At 35.5% G+C, this 21,074-nt stretch overlaps 1 protein-coding gene across 1 annotated transcript in view; it reads left to right on the top strand.

The window, feature by feature from the left end:
* Positions 1–21,074, top strand: part of LRP1B (LDL receptor related protein 1B) — a 1,825,183-nt gene that overhangs the window by 1,145,422 nt on the left and 658,687 nt on the right. The window contains exon 21 of the mRNA XM_046659286.1: positions 19,426–19,608. Within this exon, the coding sequence (XP_046515242.1) occupies positions 19,426–19,608 (183 nt within the window). The remainder of the gene's footprint in view (positions 1–19,425; positions 19,609–21,074) is intronic.

The raw sequence follows: 21,074 nt of genomic DNA, 5'->3' as shown, positions 1-21,074 counted from the left end.
CCTGATTTATGATTATTGGTCTTTAATGCCTTCTGTCTGGCTGTCTGCAAAGGGAATATTTACTGCCGGCTGCATGAAGTGAAAGATCTGGGCGATGCCGGAACATATGTGATCTCTTATTTACATCACAAATATAAATTAAACACAAATTTAAAATTAAGTATGTATTGACCTTCTATTTTGATTTATTATTAATAATCTTTAAACAAACTCCCAAATCCATTGGGCAGATAAGTGTATAAGATTATTAATATACATGCCTATACATGCTCATATTCTTCTGCTTTAACTGTTTAAATTTGCTTCTGCTTTGGAAACTTCCACTTTCCTTTTTGGCTTTGTTCTCATTCATTCATTCGTTCATCCATTCATTTGCCTCACTAATTTCTTGTTCTCAAATTTGAGAAGGAAACTACAATATTTGATACACGGCGAATGCTCAGTAAATAATTATTGAGTGAAACATTCTATTTCTTGACCACAAAATTTGTTTATACTCTCAGAATCCGAGCTTTATTTGTTTTGTCTTATATATCTAGCAACTTTTTCAGTTACTTCACGTTGCCCTCAGATCCTGGAGTTTATTTTCATGATGATGTACAAAACTAGGTGTACTGATCTAGTCGTGTACATTTCCTTAATACAGTGTCATCACTTTCATTTATCCAATAAATATTTGCAATTTCAGCCCAAGATTCAATAAAATAAAATAGTCAGGATTTCTCCATATCTTTGGTTATTGCTTATTTCTTTTTAAGTCCTCTCTGCTCAATAGACAGCAAGTTCCAGAAAGATAAGAAAAGTTTAAATCTTTTTTGTATTATTATTTAATACTAAGTGCCGGTGAAGAGATTCCATTAGTGATAATATAGGGAGAGAAAAGAGATTTAAGATATGTTGGTGACCCACTAATTGCCAGGTACTTTACATTTATTATTCCATTTAATCTTCACAATAAGGATTACTCAGGCTAAGATACTTGCCTAGGATTACACAGCTGGAGTTTCAAACAAAGGTTATCTGCTCTTTATTCCTACATCCAGCTGTCTGCTCCTGCATCTGTGGAGTATAAATCTTTATTTTTTCTTCTAACTAACTCTCTATGAATTAATGTTTATATGATCCCCAAATAATTACTACGTTTTTCTCAATTGCATATTCAATTTCCCTTTAAGATGAGAAAAGAGAGACCTTTCTACTTATCACAGGTGATGTAATGAAATTTCCCAAAGGGCACTAGAAGGGACCTGGGCTATTACATTAAATAATCACAGTGAGGCTTTCTGTTTCTTTTTTTGTTTCTATTCTTCTTTGCCTCCCACAGTTCTCCTTGGTAAAGTGGATTCTGGAAATCTGTCATTGGAATAGCTGTGGGCATCCCCACACAGTTTCTTCAGTCATCCAAAGAATATGTTTGTCTACCATAAAAGTTTTACCTCAGAGACTCAGAAAATTTAGAAAGCAGGAAGAAATTTGAAAGATCATTTGGTTCAGTTCTTTTATTGTGAAGATGAGGAAAAGGGCTCAGCTAGACAATATTATCCTTATGTGTACATGACAATAACAAAAACATTATGCTGCTTCCTGCAAAGAGCTGATAATGTTCTGTGTTAGAGATGTTGCGACTGAGACCTTTGATGCATAAAGACATTCTTAGGAGAGATTTTGGATTCAAATGATTATGTCAAGTTCCTTGTGGAAAATTCAGTAAGGTCTAATAGTACTGCCAATGAAAAAGAAACAATATCCTTTCTAGGGAACTTGAATACACTCAAAGCATTACAGATATCAAAACTTGATTTACAGCTGAAAGCTTTGGTTATACATTTAAGCTTGGAGAGAATGGAAATTAAACATCTTTTGACTTCCAGTCTATATCAGACCCTGTTTCAGCTGAACTATCATGTTGTTATTGTTTTTTGGCTGAGAAAAATTTGCCCTGAGCTAACATCTGTACCAGTCTTTCTCTATTTTGCGTGTGGGTCGCTGCCACATTGTGGCTGCCGGTGAGTGGTGTAAGTCCGTTCATGCCTGGAAACTGAACCCAGGCTGCCAAAGCGGAATGCGCTAGACTTAAACACTAGGCCACAGGGCTGGTCCCCTGAACTATCATGTTTTTAGGAGCACAGTTTAATCCTAACCACATAGAAAACAATAAATGTTATACACAATCAGACTCAGTCATCTGTTTTGTTTGTGTTTCACAGAAATATTCTAAAGATACTTTCAGTTCATTTTTATTAAAGCACACAATCAAAAAATCTGCTATTATTTATCAGTCACTGAATTTTTTTGAGAATAAAATATTGGCTTTGAACTTAAGGAAATTAGCAAATTATGTTATGGATTCAGCAAAATCATATAATCTTCCATCCTAATATTTTTTTAACTATTCTCTTTTAATGAAAATATAGATTGTTTCCTGATAAAATACAATTAAAAGCAAACTCCCTCTAGTTTGAAGTAGAGAAGTATAATGTCTGTATTCAATGAGATACAAATTGTCTGGCTTAACTTTATTCTCTGACAGATTGATTCATTTTCCTTAGGAAATGTTAATACTGAGATTTCAAAACAATGTTAATTATTAATGGATTTTATCCATAGGAAACCGCTTTTTGTTTTCCAGGACAGAATTACTCTTTAAAGGTCATTTTACTCTTAATACTACCTACAGCATTTATTTGGAGAGCAAAGAAAACTCAAGGCTTTTGAATCAATTAATAACAAAGCCTGTTTTTAGAAGCTACATTTCTAGCAATGTGATTATCAGGAAAATTAAAGGAATCAGATAAATATAATTTTTAAAAATTGTTAGTAACAATAGCACAAAAGAAGCTAATTATTCTCATCTTTACCATATGGAAAATTAGTCATAGGTCCATACTTATGCCTAGCTTTTTTACGAAGACAATAATTATGCACCTTGACAGTAAAAAGAGTAACATCTCTTGTTTTTGTAACAGATATAATTAATTACTAAAGTCAATAGGTAACAAAAAGACAGATGTAATTTTAATGAAGAACCTCAGTCTGTTTCCTACTCTTTTAATAGAGCTGAAAACTAAGGGCAAGAGTGAATTAATTTCTGTAGTCTTTAAATTCGGCTTCCTCATTCTCAAATTGTGGTTACTGATCAGTGAAATGATAGGAATTCAGACATTCAGCAGAAAATAAATAAACAAACAGAAAAGAGACAAAGGGCATGGATAATCTACAAAATAATTAATTCACCTCTCAATAATTGAGTAGTGCCCATGTTTTTGTGAGAGTAAAGAAATAAGCAATACGATAAAACTTTGCCTTTTTCCTGTAATAGTTGGTAGCTAGCTTCTTTCAGAGCCAATTTCAACAGTCAGCCATTGTTCCCATATTTCTGTGGATTTGTACTTAGATGTTACATTCCTGCAATGTAATGACCAGATTCATTCACTTTTTGTTACAGAATTGATTTCAGTTCTAGGCTGGTATTTGTGTACACATAGGCTTCCTAAGGAAAATTAACTGTCATTATCTGCATCCAAAACCTTTCCACAAATAGCTTTGGTGCATAAAGTCATGCACTTAAACTACCACGATCTTGCTGGTATGGAATTCCAACTACTATCAGAATCTTTCCATAGCATATTGTTATTATTGATATGTATGCACTTCAATAGCATGTTCTGTGAATCATAAATAGAATTTAGAACATTTTAGAACATGGGTTGTCAAATCTTTTCTGTAACAAATGAGATAGGAAATATTTTGGGTTTTGCCTGTTGCAACAACCCAACTCCACTGTTTCAGCACAAAAGAAGCCATAGGCTGTATGTCTGCAAATAATTATATATGCGTTCCAATAAAACTTCATTTATAAAAACTGAAAGTAGACCAGAATTGATCTGCAAGTCACAGCTTGCTAACCCCTTATTTAAAATACAAGTGGAAACAATTTCTAAAGGAGATATAATCCTGAATAATCTTTTATGCTCATGTTTCATAGAACATCAAATTTATTACATGAAAAAGGTAAAAAAATAATAGGGAGAAGAAAAGGCCAAAGAAAGAAGACATAACCGTTAATAATTTTTAAATAGTATTCTCTGACCCTCCCTCAAACATATTGTTCATATGTACATACTTATACATATTCTTTCCACATAATAATGTTATATCAACTTAAATAATGTCATCTTGTCTTCCTTTTTTTCCAGTAAATATTTGAGGCCTTCTGTGAGCCAGGTGTACTGCTAAGCCAAGAAGTAAATTCCACATGTACATAACCACATTTCAATCTGTTTTACTTAACATTTGATATCTAACATATCTGTTAAGGTGATTCGTTAATTTGAACACTGAATGGAAAAATAGGTTTCTCAGTTACATAGCCAGTTCAACAGATTAAGACATTCTGTTCGCTTCTATTTAGGTATCATCATTCCCATAATACATTAAATTCTAAATGAAATGTTCATGGTAGAGTTCCAGATATCAAAACTTAAACTTTTAATGAACTAAAAACAATATTTTATTTGTTTTACATAGACTTCACTTTTATGTTTAATTTACTAGAGAATATCTAATACCCTGAATTAAAACTTGCATTTCAATACATTTTTTGAGTGTCTATAAGTTGTTTTTTTTTATGGAGGTCACATTGATTTATAACATTATATAAATTTCATGTGTATATCATTATATTTCGACTTCTGTATAGACTGCAACATGTTTACCACCAAAAGTCTAGTTTCCATCTGTCACCATACATATGTGCCCCTTTACAACTTTCACCCTCCACCCACTCTTTCCCCTCTTGTACCCACCAATCTGTTCTCCTTATCTATGTGTTTGTTTGTTTATCTTCCACGTACGAGTGAAGTCACAGGGTAATTGTCTTTCTCCCTGTGACTTGTTTCACTTAGCATAATACCCTCAAAGTCCATCCATGTTGTCCCAAATAGCAAGACTTTGTATTTTTTAATGGCTGATGAGTAGTATTCAATTGTATATACATGCCACATCTTCTTTCTCCATTCATCTGTTGATGTCCGCTTAAGTTGTATTAAAGTCTTGACTATTGCGAATAATGCTGTGATGAACATAGAGATGCATATATCTTTTCGAATTAGTGTTTTCATGTTCTTTGGATAAATAACCAGAAGTGGAATAGGTGGATCATATGATATTTCTATTTTTAATTTTTTGAGAAGTCTCCATACTGTTTTCTATAGTGGCTGCACCAATTTACATTCCCACCAACAGTGTATCAGGGTTCCTTTTCTCCACATCCTTGCCAACACTTGTTATTTCTTCTCTCTTTAATAATAGCCTTTCTGATGAGTGTGAGGTGACGTCTCATTGTAAAATTGATTCTCATTTCCCTAATAATTAGTGATGTTGAACATCTTTTCATGTTACTGTTGGCCATCTGTATATCTTCTTTGGAAAAATGTCTGTTCAGATCCTCTCCCGTTTTCGTGATCTGGTTTTCTTTTTTGTTATTGTTGAATTGTATGAGTGCTTTATATATTTTGGATATTAACACCTTATCGGATGTATGATTTGCAAATATTTTCTCCCAGTTGGTAGGTTTCCTTTTCTTTTTGTTGATAGTTTCCTTTCCTGTGCAGAAGATTTTTAGTTTGATGTAGTCCCATTTGTTTATTTTTTCTTTTGTTTCCCTTGCCTGAGGAGATATGATATTCAAAAAGATACTGCTAAGAATGATGTCAAAGAGTGTACTGCATAGATTTTCTAGTTATATGGTTCTAGGTCTTACCTTCAAATCTTTAATCCATTTGGAGTTAATTTTTCATATGGTGTAAGATAATAGTCTACTTTCATTCTTTTGTATATGGCTGTGCAGTTTTCCCAACAGCATTTATTGAAGAGACTTTCCTTTCTCCATTGTATGTCCTTGGCTCCTTTGTCAAAAATTAGCTGTTCATGGATGTGTGGGTTTATTTCTGGGCTCTCATTTTTGTTCCATTGATCTATGTGTTCTGTTTTTCTGCCAGTACCATGCTGTTTTCATTGCAAAAGCTTTGTAGTATATTTTGAAATCATGGAGAGTGATACTTCCTGCTCTGTTTTTTTTTCTCAGGATTTCTTTGGCTATTCGGGGTCTTTTGTTGTTCCAAATAAATTTTAGAATTCTTTGTTCTATTTCCATGGAAAATGCCATTGAGATTCTGATTGTGTTTGCATTGAATCTGTTTATTGCTTTAGGTAATGCATACATTTTAACTGTCTTTATTCCTCCAATCCATGAGCATGAAATATATTCCCATTTCTTTGTGTCTTCTTCAGTTTCTTTCAATAACGTCTTAAAGCTTACATGGTATATGTCTTTCATCTCTTGCTTAAATTTATTCCTAGGTATTTTATTTTTATTGTCATTGTAAATGGAATTGTATTCTTAATTTCTCTTTCTGCTACTTCATTATTAGTGTATAGAAACACGACTGATTTCGTATGTTGATCTTTTGCCCTGCAACTGATATGTCCATTAATTATTTCTAATAGTTTTTTGGTAAATTCTTCAGGGTTTTTATATATAGAATCATGTCATCTGCAAATAGTGACAGTTTTACTTCTTCCTTTCCAATTTGGATACGTTTTATTTCTTTTTCTTGCTTAATTGCTCTGGCTAGGACTTCTAATACTATGTTGAATAAGTGTAGCAAGAGTGGACATCCTTGTCTTATTCTTGTTCTTAAGAGGATAGCTTTCAGTTTTTCTCTGTTGAGTGTGATGTTAGCTCTGGGTTTGTCATATATGGCCTTTATTACGTTGAAGTACTTTCCTTCTACACTCATTTTTTGAGAGTTTGTGTCATAAATGGATATTGTTGTCAAATGCTTCCTCTGCATCTATTGAGATGATGTGATTTTTATTCTTCATTTTGTTAATTTGGTGTGTCACAATGATAAATTTCCAGATATTGAACTATCCCTGCATCTCTGGAATAAATCCCACTTGATCATGGTGTATGATCCTTTTAATGTATTGTTGTACTTGATTCGATAATATTTTGTTGAGGATTCTTACACCTTTGTTGATCAGCAACATTGGCCTGTAACTTTCCTTTTTCATGTTGTCCAGGTCTGGTTTGGTATCAGGGTAATATTGGCCTTATAAAATGAGTTAAGTGTCCTATGCTTTTCAGTTTTTTGGAAGGGTTTCAGAAGGATTGGTATTAAATGTTCTTTGAATGTTTGATAGAATTCACCAGAGAAGCCATCTGGCCTGCACTTTTGTTTTTTGAGAGGTTTGTGATCACTGTTTCAATCTTTTTTATTAGTGATTGGTCTATTTAGACTCTCCATTTCTTCTTGACTCAGTTTTGGGAAGTTGTATGAGTCTAAGATTTTATCCATTTCTTCTAGTTTATCCCATTTGTTGGCATATAGCTTTGCAGAATGTTCTCTTATAATCCTTTATATTTCTGTGGTGTCCATTTTAATTTCTCCTCTTCCATTTCCGATTTCATTTATTTCAGCCTTCTCTCTTTTATTCTTAGTGAGTCCAATTAAGCATTTATCAATTTTGTTTATTGTTTCAAAGAACCAGCTCTTAGTTTCATTGGTATTTTCTATTGTCTTTTTAGTCTCTATGTCATTTATTTTTGCTCTGATTCATTTTTTTTTTTTTAGTTCTTTTAGGTGAAGTGTTGGATTGTTTTTTAGTAAGCCTGTATTGCTATAAACTTTTCTCTTAGTACTGCTTTTGCTGCATCCCATAGGTTTTTTTATGTTGTGTTCTCATTTTCGTTTCTCTACAGGTACTTTTTGATTTCTCCTTTGATTTCTTCACTGATCCAATAGTTGTTCAGTACCCTGTTGTTTAGTCTGAATATTTGTGACTTTTCCAGCTTTCTTCTTATAATTGATTTCCAGTTTTATACCATGTTGGTCAGAGAAAATACTTGATATGATTTCAATTTTCTTAAATTTACTGCGGCTTTTTCTGTTTCCTGAAATATGGCCTATCTTTGAGAATGTCCCATGTGCAATTGTGAAGAATATGTCTGCTGTTTTTTGATAGAATGTTCTTTATATAGCCATTAAATCTGTCTGGTCTAGTGTTTCATTCAAGGTCAATGTTGACTTTCTGTTTGGATGATAGAAATGGGGTATTAAAGTACTCTACTATTATTGTGTTGCTGTTAGTTTCTCCCTTTAGGTCTGTTAATAGTTGCTTTATATACTTTTGGGTGCCTATGTTAGGTGCATATATATTAATAAATGTTATGTCTTTCTGGGGAATTGTCCCCTTTATCTTTATATGATGTCCTTCTTTGTCTCTTGTTATCTTTTTTGTCTTGAAGTCTATTTTGTATGATATAAATATGACTGCATCCACTTTATTTTGTTTGCCATTTGCTAGGACTATCATCTTTCATCCCTTCACTCTGAGCCTATGTTTGTTTTCATAGATGAGATGGGTCTTCTGGAGGCAGCATATCATTGGGTCTTGTGTATTTTATTTTTTTGAAAGATTTACCCTGAGGTAACATCTGTTGCCTATCTTCCTTTTTTTTCCCTCCCCAAAGCCCCAGTGCACAGTTGTATATTCTAGTTTTAGGTCATAGTGCTGTACTATGTGGGATGCTGCTGCAGCATAGCTTGATGAGTGGTGCATAGGTCATCATCCAGGATCTGAACCCCAGGCTGCCTAGGCAGAGTGTGTGAACTTAACCACTCAGCCTCTTGGGTCTTGTTTTTTAATCCATCCATCTACTCTGTGTCTTTTGATTGGTGAATTCAATCTATTTGCATTTAGAGTGATTATTGATATAAAAAGGCTTAATATTGCCATTTTTTTCTTTTGTTTTCTGGTTGTTCTGTATTTCCATTATTTTTTCTTGTTTGTATTCCTGTCAGCCATTTCAGTTTGGTGGTTTTCTATGATGTGTTTCTCTGTTTCCTCTTTTTCTGTTTTGTGACTCTGCTCTGATTTTTTGTTTTGTGGTTACTATGAGGTTTGTATAACAGATCTCATAAATAAGATAGTCCTTTTCTGTTGATAGCAAGTTATCTCCATTGGCCTATTCAGGTTCCATCCTTTTCCTCTTCCCCTGCTGTGTTTTTGTTGTCACAAATTATTCTTTTTTGCATTTTGAGTTTGTTACCAAATTCAAGTGGTTAGCTATTTTTGATGATTTCTTTCCCTTTAGCCTTTATGTTACAATTGTTTACTAACCTATTCTGATATATAGTTGCAATTTTCTGATTCTTTCTATTTATCAGCTTGCTCAAAGCTTTGTAAACACTTGCCTTTTCATTTCAGTTAGAAGGGCTCCTTTCAACTTTTCTTGTAAGACAAGTCTGGTGGTGCTGAACTCCTTAAGCTTTTGTTTGTCTGGGAAAACTGTTATTTCTCCTTCACATCTGAAGAATAACATTGCTGGGTAGAGTATTCTCGGCTGACAGTTTTTGTCTTTCAATATTTTGAATATATTATGCCACTCTCTCCTAGCCTATAGAGATTTTCCTGAGAAATCTGCTGACGGTCTGATGGGAGTTTCTTTGTAAGTTATTACCTTCTCTCTGGTCACCTTTAATATTCTTTCTTTGTCATTGACTTTTGATAGTTTTAATACAATGTGCCATGGAGGTCTTTTTGCATTGAGATAATTAGGAGTTCTTTTAGCTTCATGTACTGTATATCCAGTCCTTTCCTCAGGTTTGGGAAGTTCTCAGTTATTATTTCTTTAAATAAGCTCTCTGCTCCTTTCTCCCTCTCTTTTCCTTCTGGGTACCCATTATCCTTGTGTTGCTTTTCCCAATTGAGTCAGATATTTCTTGTAGAATTTCCTCATTTTTCTTAAATCTTAGTTCTCTCTCTTCTTCAACTTAAATCATTTCTAGATTTCTATACTTGAGCTTGGCAATTCTCTTTGCATGTGGTCTGCTCTATTTCCAATGCTGTCTACTTTATTTTTCATCTTTTTCATCTACGTGTTCTTCATATCCAGATTTTTTGGGTTTTTGGTACAGTTTCAATCTCTTTGATGAAGTACTCCTATTCATTACATTTATTTTTGAGCTCATGGAACTGTCTTTCTGAATTTGCTTGTAACTCAAGTTTCTTCATGACAGCAATTTTGAATTCTCTGTCAGTTATATCGCAATCTTCTGTGACTCCAAGTTTGGTTTCTGGAGACTTGTCATTTTCCTTCTCTTCTACCCTGTTACTGTAGTTCTTCATGGTACTTGATGAGCTGATCCTATGAAAGTGCATTTTTGGTAGTAAACACCTTTCTTATTTGGCTAAGACTTGGTTTCTTTGATTGTGAGCTGCTTCTGGTTGTGTTTGAGAGCCTACACTTTCTTCCCCTTATTGCCTCTGCCAGAGGTGTCATCAGTGCCTTCTTTGTGGTGCTCATGCCTCCAAGGTTGCTGGTGCCTTACGGGTTATGATGTTGCTGCAATCACAGACGTCACCACTGGGTTCACCAGGCTGTGAGCACCTCTACTGTTTCTGTGGTCACCTGTGTCTCATGTTCCCCCACTGGCTCCCTGTGGGTGCCCTAAGGGCTTGGGTAGTGCTGCCACTTGCACCACCTGTGATGCTGCTCCCAGGTTATCTGAGAGGGCTGGCAGCAGTATTGTCAGAGGTTCTAGTTTCACAGATGTTACTGCCACTGCCAGGGGCCCTGGGTCTTGCATGCAGCCTTTGCTGCTGGAAGGAGTGGTGTTGGACCTGCCACTGTTGCCAGGGTCAGGAAGGGAGGACTGGGTTGGCACCACTGTCTTTCCTGAAGGATCAGGTGGCAAGTGGCACTTGCCACTACTGGAAGAGGGTCAGGGGCTAAGCTGCAAATGCCATTGCTACTGCTACAGCCTTGGTCTTCTGTTCCAGCATGCTTTTTGAAACCTCACGTCAGGACACTGCTACCCCTGCTGGGGGTATCTGCATTGTGGATTGCCACTGCTGCTGGAAAGACTGGCTTCAGAGTCACTGCTGCTGAGGAAAGGGGGTGTAGGCTGGGTCACCAGCACCACCGTGTTTCTTGGAGCCTCAGGTCATGGGCACCACCTGCCACTACTAGGGGAGGAGCAGAGGCTAAGCCACAGGTGCCATTGCTACTACAGTAGCCTCTGGTCTCAGCACCAGTGTGCTTTTTGAAATATGAGGTCAGGACACCACTGCCACTGCCAGGGGCATCTGCATTTTGGATTGCTTCTTCTGTGTGTGGGGAGGGTGCTTCTTCTCTAGTTCCACTGCCTCCCAGAGGTCAAAGGGAACATCTCACTCCACCATGATGCTGACATCACTCCTTCTGTCTACATATTTTTAATACTAAAAACATTTTAGTGTTAAAATATTTGAATTTGTGCTAGGTATCCACACATTCTTTCCTATTTCCTTCTATTCAACTTTTGAATTGACCCAGGCAGTAAACATTAAAGATTTGAAATCTGATCTCTTTTTTATCATTAAATTTGCCATTAAATCCCATGTACTAATAAATGGTTTTAATAGTCCCATCCAACTTCTTACCAGGATAATCTGCACTGGGGACTACATACAGGGGTAAAAAGAATTCATAGAATAGAAGACAAAACACAAAAACCATGGCGTGGAAGTGTGTTGGGGTGGGAGAGAGGGAGGGGTAGTGCAAATAATAACCAAGAGATATGCCATCTAAAATCTAGATGGCATGCAGGCAGTCGTCAAGGTCCAATGGGATGAGGACAAGTTGGTTTAAGAGGGAGGCACCAGGCTTGACTTCATTGTTTGTTCACAGCAGAGATTGCAGTGTCATTAAGCAGGCAGCAGCCCCCGGGGAATCCATCCGACATTACGCAAAGAAGAGCAGGACAGTGTACCCCTACCAACTCCAACGCAAGCACTAGCCTGGCAGCTCAAGTGCTAGGAGGTAGGTTTAAAAAGCACCAATCTCCTAAGGATTTCTAGAAATCGGGGACATCCTAACCTCCAGGTAATGTTAAGGGTCCTCTTAAGCGAAAGCAGGCCAAGGTTATGTCCACACCTTCTTGGTAAATGAAGTAACTATTGATATGCTGCCAAACCCATTCCCAGTAGTTTCAGGGCAGTTGAAGAATATCTAGGAATCTGGAGCAAATAGCGGCCATAGGTGCAGGAATTATTAATACACAGTGATTCATTGAAAAGCTAGGAGTCGAGCAGGGACTGACACATGGCGATTCTAGGAAATGTAGGAAGCTTTCTGCATATGCAATACAAAGTGTTTTTTACTTTACAAAGCATTTTGTGATGAATGACAAGTTAAGGTATAAACTCCATTAAAATAATAAAAAAGAAAGGTGTGTTTTTCTCCCTAATTGGTCTCACAATTTAAATAATTCATTATATTTGCAACTCCATTATTATCTATTTTCTCAGGAGGACTTTAACATTTCTTATAGACCAAAAAAAGTATTCTGACTTAAAAAAGCAGTATAAATATAATGTTTATGTTTTTTAACTTTAGGAGGAAAAAACTCCTTTCGCTCTTTGTACAGTTGCTAGTCTTCTAATGGCAAATATTTAGTCCCAGTGAATTCATTTAAATATTGGGATAAATTTCACCATTGGTTGCCACATTTCCTCCAGGGCTCTGGATTTATTTATTTATTAGATTCTCCAAATTGTATGCTTGGTTTAAATAGCTTCAGGGCAAAAGTACAATAAAATTGCATTAGTTAAAAATATAACCAGCATCAGCAACTTGGAAACATAACAGTAAAACAGCATGAGCATATACATATAAACATAGTCATCATTTTAACACTCCACTGGGACAAGCCATATTACAAAGATGGATTGTGTGCCAAGCCCTGAAGCTTAGGCAACTGGGGCCCTGGGGAACCACACAGGCCTGGAACTCAGGTTGGAATGGTCGTTACAGGCTCCTTAGAGGAATGCAGCTTTCCATCCAGGGGAAAATCAACAACTGTTAACAGAAGCTGATTTCATTTGGCAAGAAGGTTAAGAGGAAATAAAACTCCATGACTTTTTTCTATGTCTTCTGGCAGAAGAGGACAGCATTTCTAAACATCAACACACACCTAAACCTAGCAGACATTGAGAAATTGGTTTGGGGTATTTTTAATTTATCATAAGTGGGTAGGATGAGTAGTGGGAAGGAAAGGAATATAGAAGTGTGCGTATGCATGTGTGTCCATATAATAGTCCACCTATATTAATATAGACTAATACTAGTTTAATAGTATTAGTAGTATACTAATAGTCCCACATTAGTATAAACTTTGAGTGTTCAAGCCAATGAAATAGATTTGTAAATATAACCCCTTGTAAATTTAAGGAATATTAGAGATTTTTTTCCCTTTCTGTTTATCGTTTAAATGCTCCCAAAGAGATCTATATAAACTGCATATCTGAGCAAATCAGAATCTATCTGAAGGTCTTTTTGTGATTCCCAGTTGCCTTTAGGATTATATCCAAACCATATAACATAGCACACAAGACCATTCAAGTTCCTGGCCACGTCCGCCTTTCTAGTTTTCTCTCTCTCCCCTCCCCTATCACACACTACATAGAATTTTATGAACGCTGACTTTGTTCAGAGTATTGTTTGTCCTGTTCTGCTTTCCCCTCTGCCTCACTCTTAATCATGACTCAGAACTCTCTTCATATCCTTTTTCATGAGAATTATTCATCTAACACCCCAAATCCAGGTTAATTTTCCCCTTTGTGTATTTTCATGGTGCTCTTCCCTACCACAGCACTTATGACATTGCTTTGTAACTGCATACATCACCTACTTCTCTCTATACCCACTATTTATGATCTTTTCAAAGGCAGAAACTGTATGTTTCATTTTTCACCTAGAATCCAGCAAAAGCCATTTAACTGGTCTCCCCAGTTCTACTCAAGCCTCCTAATATCCATTTTTTTCACACAGTAGCCAATGAGAACCTTTAATGATGTAGATTAAATTATATTGTCATCACTCCCTGCTTCAAAATCTCCAATCTCTAAAATCTCAAATAATGTTGAACTTATCTTACCACAGGTGCTGCTAAAGCCGTACGAGATCCAGCCCCTGCCTACATTCAGATCTCATTTCACTCATCCACCCCCATTCACTTCCTTCTCTTTCTGTAAAAACAAAGATTACTTCTTGTTTTAGAGTCTTTGCATTTGTTATTCCCTCTGACTACTGTGCTCTTCACCCCAACTTGCATAGCTGCCTCTTTTCCTTCATTTTAATCTCAAATATCACCTTCTGAGAGAGACTTCTCTAATTGTCCTTGTCAGGGTGTCCCCTATACCCAGATCACTCCTTGTGGATAGAGGATGTTCACAATATATTTCCATTTCTTCCCTTTTCTGGGAACATGGTAAGATTGTACTTCCTGGAACTTTGTGATTGGGCGGCATCAATATGTTAGGGCCCCATCCAAAGTGACTAGCTTTGGCCAATGAATTGTCATCAGAAGTGATATACGTTCCTTCCTCTGTAGCATTACTCTGATCTGTTTTCTTCATAGCACTTAATATTTTCTGGACTAATCTAGTTTATGCACTTGTATAATTATTTATTAAATGCCTACATGCTTCCTTCTCCCCTCATTTAAGTTCTGTGAGAACAGTAAAGTTTCTCTTATTCATTGCTCTATCGTAGTCTTCTTGGAAAGATACCTGGCACCTGCGATAAATGTATATTGAAAGAACAATGAAGGAATCACTGAGGCCAATATTCTCATTTTCAAGATTATGAAACTAATTTGGTGTATCTCTATCACCAACTAGATGTGTGATCGTGGGTAACGTTATCCAAATTTTCTAGTTCCTTGGATAGTTCTTATTCTTTCCTGGTTGGCATCCAAATGAAGAAAAACACCCAAAAAGGCTAGACTACCTCATGCAACTTGCAAATTATTATCTTTCCAGAAAAGACCAAATTTTACCATGACTTTACAACAGAATAAAATAAATATTAAATTCTATAGAAAAGAAATAGACTTAACAACATTACTTTAAATACAAAAAATAAATGAGTTTATAGACACTTCTTGATTATTATATTAGCTAATTATTTTTCATTTTTGAGCCTCTACATGAGAAAAGCTTTACACGAAGGTAATAATGGTACAGTGGTAAAGAAAGCAGGCTCTAAAATTTAATTATGTTGGCTCAAATCCCATCTCTGCTGCTTATCATCTGTATAACTACAGGCAAATCAATTTGTAGTTTCTGTTTCTGTGAAATGGGGTGCTCTTAATAAGTGGTTTTGTTTATTTGTTTATTTTTAATCAAAATAAAAAGGAGCAGATGTCTGATCCCTTTTTCACTGATTTTTAATCCAATCTAATGTAATTAATTTGAAGCAAAAGCAAAATTGAATGCTTTATAAACTATCATTTACATGCAAGGTATACGGAATGGGAGATAAAGAAGCAGAGAAGTGTGAACGGTCTTGGCATTCCTCTTGGAATCTGCCATGAAAGTCAAGAAAAGCCCTGAAGCCTTTCCACAGGGGAAAAAAATGCATATCAACACACAGCATCATGTGTAATTTCTGAAATTTTATAAACCTACCCTTGAATTTCCTGAATCCACAGATACCAGAATAAGAACCCCAATCCTAGATAGGTGGGTTTTTTTTAAATAAAATGTCTTAAAGGAAATTATGGACATTAATACATGAAATGTACACAGGAAGTTGTAGAGGATGAAAACTTTTCCTTCTTTCCCTTCTAGTTTCTTTGGCCAGCCTAATAATTACATTGACACAAAATAGATTACCAGGAGAAAAACAAATTTAATTTTGCACATATGGGAGCTTATAGAAATATGAGACTCAAAGTCACCAAAGCAGTAGCTTTTATATCTTTTACACAAAGAAACAATAAATTTGTGAAGAATTGACAAGAGAAAGAAATCCGGGTTTGTGTGTTAAATTAGTAAAAAAGAGACAAGGTTTGTTTATACAGCCTTCTGGCTCTAAATTCTCTCTCTTTGATGATAAGGCTATCTATCTACCTCCTGGTACAGGGACAGTACTTTCACATGGTAATCTATTTTCTTTCTATTGCTTTCAGGGGGACAAAGGAGGGTCAGAGTGTTTTTTCACCAGCTATTTCTTGATTAACTTTAAATCAAAATAATCAATATGCCAAAGTGGCACATTTTGGTGTGGCCTGCCCTGAACCCCATAAAAGACAATCCAGGTTGGGGAGAATAATATAACCAAGACCAGAAGGTATACATTTATGATGTGTGTGAGCATTCTGAAGAGAAGAGTTGGGCCTGCTCCGTGGCCGAGTGGTTAAGTTCGCGCGCTCCAGTGCGGCTGCCCAGGGTTTGGATCCTGGGCGCGGACATGGCACTGCTCGTCAGGCCACGTTGAAGCAGCGTCCCACATCCCACAACTAGAAGGACATGCAGCTAAGATGTACAACTGTGTACAGGGGGAGGTTGGGGAGATAAAGCAGGAAAAAAAAAAATGGCAACAGTTGTTAGCCCAGGTGCCAATCTTTAAAAAAAAAAAAGAGATAAGAATTGTTTCACCATTTAGATTTGAATGGTTATAATGGTATATTGTATTTCCTTCTCCAGACCATGCCCTCATTTTAAAATCATTGTAATCTGGTTGTTTGTAGTGTCCTTTAATAGACAGTATACCGACCCACAGAGGTTTAGACATGGGTAGCTTAAGAAGGAAAAAAAAGGAAAAAGAAAAGCCTCAGGGAAATATCACATTTGTATTTAAATTTATGATATACATGTTTATTTAGAATAAGAAAACAAAAGAGTAGATTCACTTATGAACCACAAATAGATAAGCCAAACAATACTGAGCAAAGCAAAGAAAATGCAAATAGAATTAAAAAAACTCAGACAATAGCAGCATACTCTTTCCCTTTATAGATTTTGCTTTGATCTGTGTGACTGCAAATTATTTTCAGCTGTAAATAGCATTGAACTAAAAACTAAGATTCTAGATATGAAGTTACTATGCTGCTGGATCACAAGAAGCAATCTCTTCCTCTAAAGTGAAAATTTACTTTTTGGAAGCCTTTTTTTGAATCAGCCTAATCTATCTAGATTTCTGAGTTTACGCCATCTTGAGATTTCTCAGAATGTCACTGAGTGAATGACTGAGGAACACGATTTAAAAGAACTAGATCTTTGAAACCAAATCCAAAATATGTTTAAAAGAGTCAAAGCATTACTCCCAAAATAGTTAAATCTGGAATTCTTTCCATTACGATTGACATTTTTGAGGCAACATGGTTCCTGAAGAAATAAAAGATGGGAAGAGGAATGGAAACATGGTGTAGAATTTTGCACGTACTATTTAATTTTATTTAAGCTAATAAAGTATTTCCTAAATTAGGTAATTTTAAATGTAAAATGTTGTTTCTTCTCAAAACTTCCTTGCATATCACTATTCTATTTGTTTACTTAGCTCTTAGATTATCTCCTGAAATAATCTAAGCTATAACCTAGAAATATTGACGGTTATAAAGAGGAAGAACTTAAACAGAGGCAGAATAAGGATTAGTAATGTAAATAACTCTGAGGGTGAGATTGGTCCAAACAAAGTTATACCATGACAAATGATCCTTAAATTTGGCTCGAAGTTCTCAAAAGCTATTGCAAACAGAGTAATCTGATGAGTTTCAGGGTTTTCACAAATATCCGTAAAAAGAACCCATAAAGAAGAAGAAATCGTTTGCACAAGAAAGCAAAATTAGTATTAATATTGAAGCGAGAGTGAAATAAAGTTTTTCCTACAGTTTCTCAGAAGTAGATTCAAAAACAAAAGAAATGTAGTTGGCAGTTGTCCTACTGCCCACCTGGACCAGAGGAAAAAATCCAGTAAGGAAGAAAACAATAGAAATGACTAACTTTCTATCTCCATTACAACAGGGAGCTGCTAATACAATTTAGTTTAGCCCCATATAGAGCAGGTAGCAGTTGTTACTCTGCAAGGAGGCTAGCCTGAGAATCTTCTTACTTTTCAAGGAACTGGAAAATCTAGATTTTTATAGAAAATCTTCAGACTTTTCAAAGGTCAACAGTTATTTGCCAAATTAAACATACTGAGGTACAGATTCAATATATGAACTGTCAGTCTTCGACTCTTATTTTAGAGAATGTAGAAAAATCAAGACACTATCCTTTCCATTCTTTATTAGGTATTTGGAATCACTGAGTGACAATTACCTGAAATACGACTTTTATGTGTTATTGGTTGAGCTACAGTTACAACTGGTTTATAACTACAGGTTATAAAATTCAACTGAGCCAAGGTTTGCTTTGTTTCACTTTCAAGAAAAGTTAAGTAGTAGGAAAAGGAAGAAAGGCCATTTCACTGCTGCATGGAAGTTGGCCTCTTCACCATAGAGTTACTTAGGCAGCTGAGTGGGCCTTGGAGCTCCATTTGATTTATCTCCTTTTTTCTTCCTGACTATTGAAATCACCTAGGGTTTTCAAGTTACCATTCAAAAGATCCTAGGTTTGAAGACTTCACAATATCTTGTTTATGAAACCTGTCCCAGCATTTTACCACCATAGTGGTCAAGCCATACTACTAAATAGTGCATGCCACAGGTGCTAAATTAAATATAGTGGGAAGTTGCTATATCACATTCTATACATATCTTCTGAATGTGCAGAGACTCTACCATATTTATTTATTGTGTATATGCATGCAAGTATTTTGTTTAATCATGAAAACTCTACATATCAAAGAGAATGATTTGGACTATGCAGGATTTAACCTGTATTTGTAGTTATCACGTTTTAAGGACTGGTGTTATCTGGGTACTGTATGAATTACTAATTGGTAAATTGAATTTGAAAGTATAGTGCCTCTTTAAATTCTTATGCATGTCTGTTCTGACTCCAGGCATTGAAATCTTACATCCTGAAGAATTTGTATTTATTATAGGGTTTTTTGTGTGCTTGTTTGTTTGTTTTCAAAATTTTGGTTGCTATTCTTCAAAGATTTTGTTAGAGTGTACTTACTATATTTTGGTTGGTGAACTCTTAATAATCTGAAAAAAATTATGTAGAGAAATGTCAAAACATCAACTAAAGTCTTAACACTTAGTGTAGAATGTGAAATCTCTTTTGTGAGCCATAGAGAAAAGCTCTTCAAAGATGTCATTCTTCATATACTAATTAAAATTACAGCAGAATATCCACACATTGTCTTTCTTGCTCTTTCCCTTTTTTCTAATGTTCATGGCACTTTCAGGAATTCTGTGGGAGGCAAGAAACATCATCATTTTCTATAATTATTAACATTTCTAAATGAATTCAAAAATACCAGAGTATTACAGCTATTAAACAACTGAAGTAAAAATATATTCTCTCTAACACCATAATAATTCCTGAAGAAAGAAAAAAATTGAAAAAATTATCATCAAGTAAAATCATAATTTCTCTTTTGTCTTCCCTCTTCTGCCTCTCTCTCCCTCATTTCAATTTAAGAGATTCGTTCTCCTGCTGGTTGTAATGGGAATGAATTTCAGTGCCACCCTGATGGAAATTGCATTCCTGATCTGTGGCGCTGTGATGGGGAAAAAGACTGTGAAGATGGTAGTGATGAAAAAGGCTGCAATGGTACCTTACGATTATGTGATCACAAAACCAAGTTTTCCTGTCATAGTACAGGTAAGCAGAACCTGGGTCCAGCTTTTACCTTGGGTTTCCTGGATGTTCCCTTTTCCATAGATAAATCTTCACCATAAAATTTAATGAGGGTGAATATCAATGAAAGACAGAATTATATACATTTATTTTCAACTGGTCTCCTAAATTTTATTGTGCTGTTGCTGGATTCAATTAGGATGAAGGTGATTGCTGCCATTCATATATTTGATTTGTTTTGAGAGTCTCTAGGATTTGATTTTTTTAATGAAGGTTTTCTATTATTATGACTTTTCCATTTTTTCTTACATACAGTAAGTTCCACCTGACATGATAAACTAACTTATTTCCCTTTCTATATGATGATGAGTTGAAATTTAGAGAAAAATAGATCACAATTAACTATTGTGCTACAATTTGTGAAATGGTTGGTATCTTCATCCAAATAACCCATGGAAAGAATTTTATGTAGATTTCAGGTAGTATTTTGGAATCATCTCTGGAATTTCTTTTTTTAAAATTGGCACCTGAGCTAACAACTGTAGCCAATCTTCTTTTTTTTTTCCACCTGCTTTTTTCTCCCCAAATCCCCCCAGTATGTAGTTGTGTATTTTAGTTGTGGATCCTTCTAATTGTGGCATGTGGGATGCCGCCTCAACAGGGCCTAATGAGCTGTGCCATGTCTGTGCCCAGGATCCGAACCCTGGGCTGCCGAAGCAGAGCGCGCGAACTTAACCACTTGGCCATGGGCCGGTCCCTGGAATTTCCTTTTAGTGTGAAATTGTTTTTGAATTGCTTAATCATGAGCTCTTAGTAATTCATTTTGCTCCCTATTAAGTATTTCAACCAAAAGGTAGAAATGAAAAGTTATCACAGCTGTGAGTGAGCAAACACTCTGGAAACTGCATGGCCCATGGGCATTTAAAGGTATAAGAAGAAATTGTGTTCTTTCCTTGAACGCTTCTCCTGATTACAATTCAGCATTCAAATTAAAAATAAAGAAATAGGGGGCCAGCCCCCTTGCCTAGTGGTTAGGTTTGCATGCTCTGCTTCAGCAGCATCCCACATAGCACAACCAGAAGGACCCGCAACTAGAATGTACAACTATGTACTGGGGGGCTTTGGGGAGAAGAAGAAGGAAAAAAGTGAAAGATTGGAAATAGTTATTAGCTCAGTTGCCAATCTTTAAAAAAAAAAAAAAAGAAAGAAAGAAAGAAAAGCTGACATTGTCGTAGATAAATAACTTCCTGACACCCATCCCTAGGAGGGAATTGTGTTTCCAAAATGGTTATTTTTCCAGCAATATTTTTAACAATCATATGATTCTGTTCAATTGTTACATGAAAAGTCTTAGTTTTGCAGTTATTGATTAGAAGAAAGTGATTTTAAGTTTAGAAATTATTTTTTGGAACACATTATATTAATTGGAAATTAACAGATTAATAACTTGTTGAACAAATTATTGACTGAATAAGCAAGTTTTTATTTCG

Source organism: Equus quagga, chromosome 4 (genome assembly GCF_021613505.1).
Source record: "Equus quagga isolate Etosha38 chromosome 4, UCLA_HA_Equagga_1.0, whole genome shotgun sequence".
Lineage (NCBI taxonomy): Eukaryota > Metazoa > Chordata > Mammalia > Perissodactyla > Equidae > Equus > Equus quagga.
The sequence above is the reverse complement of the archived record's forward strand: the minus strand, read 5'-3'. Positions and strand labels throughout refer to the sequence as shown.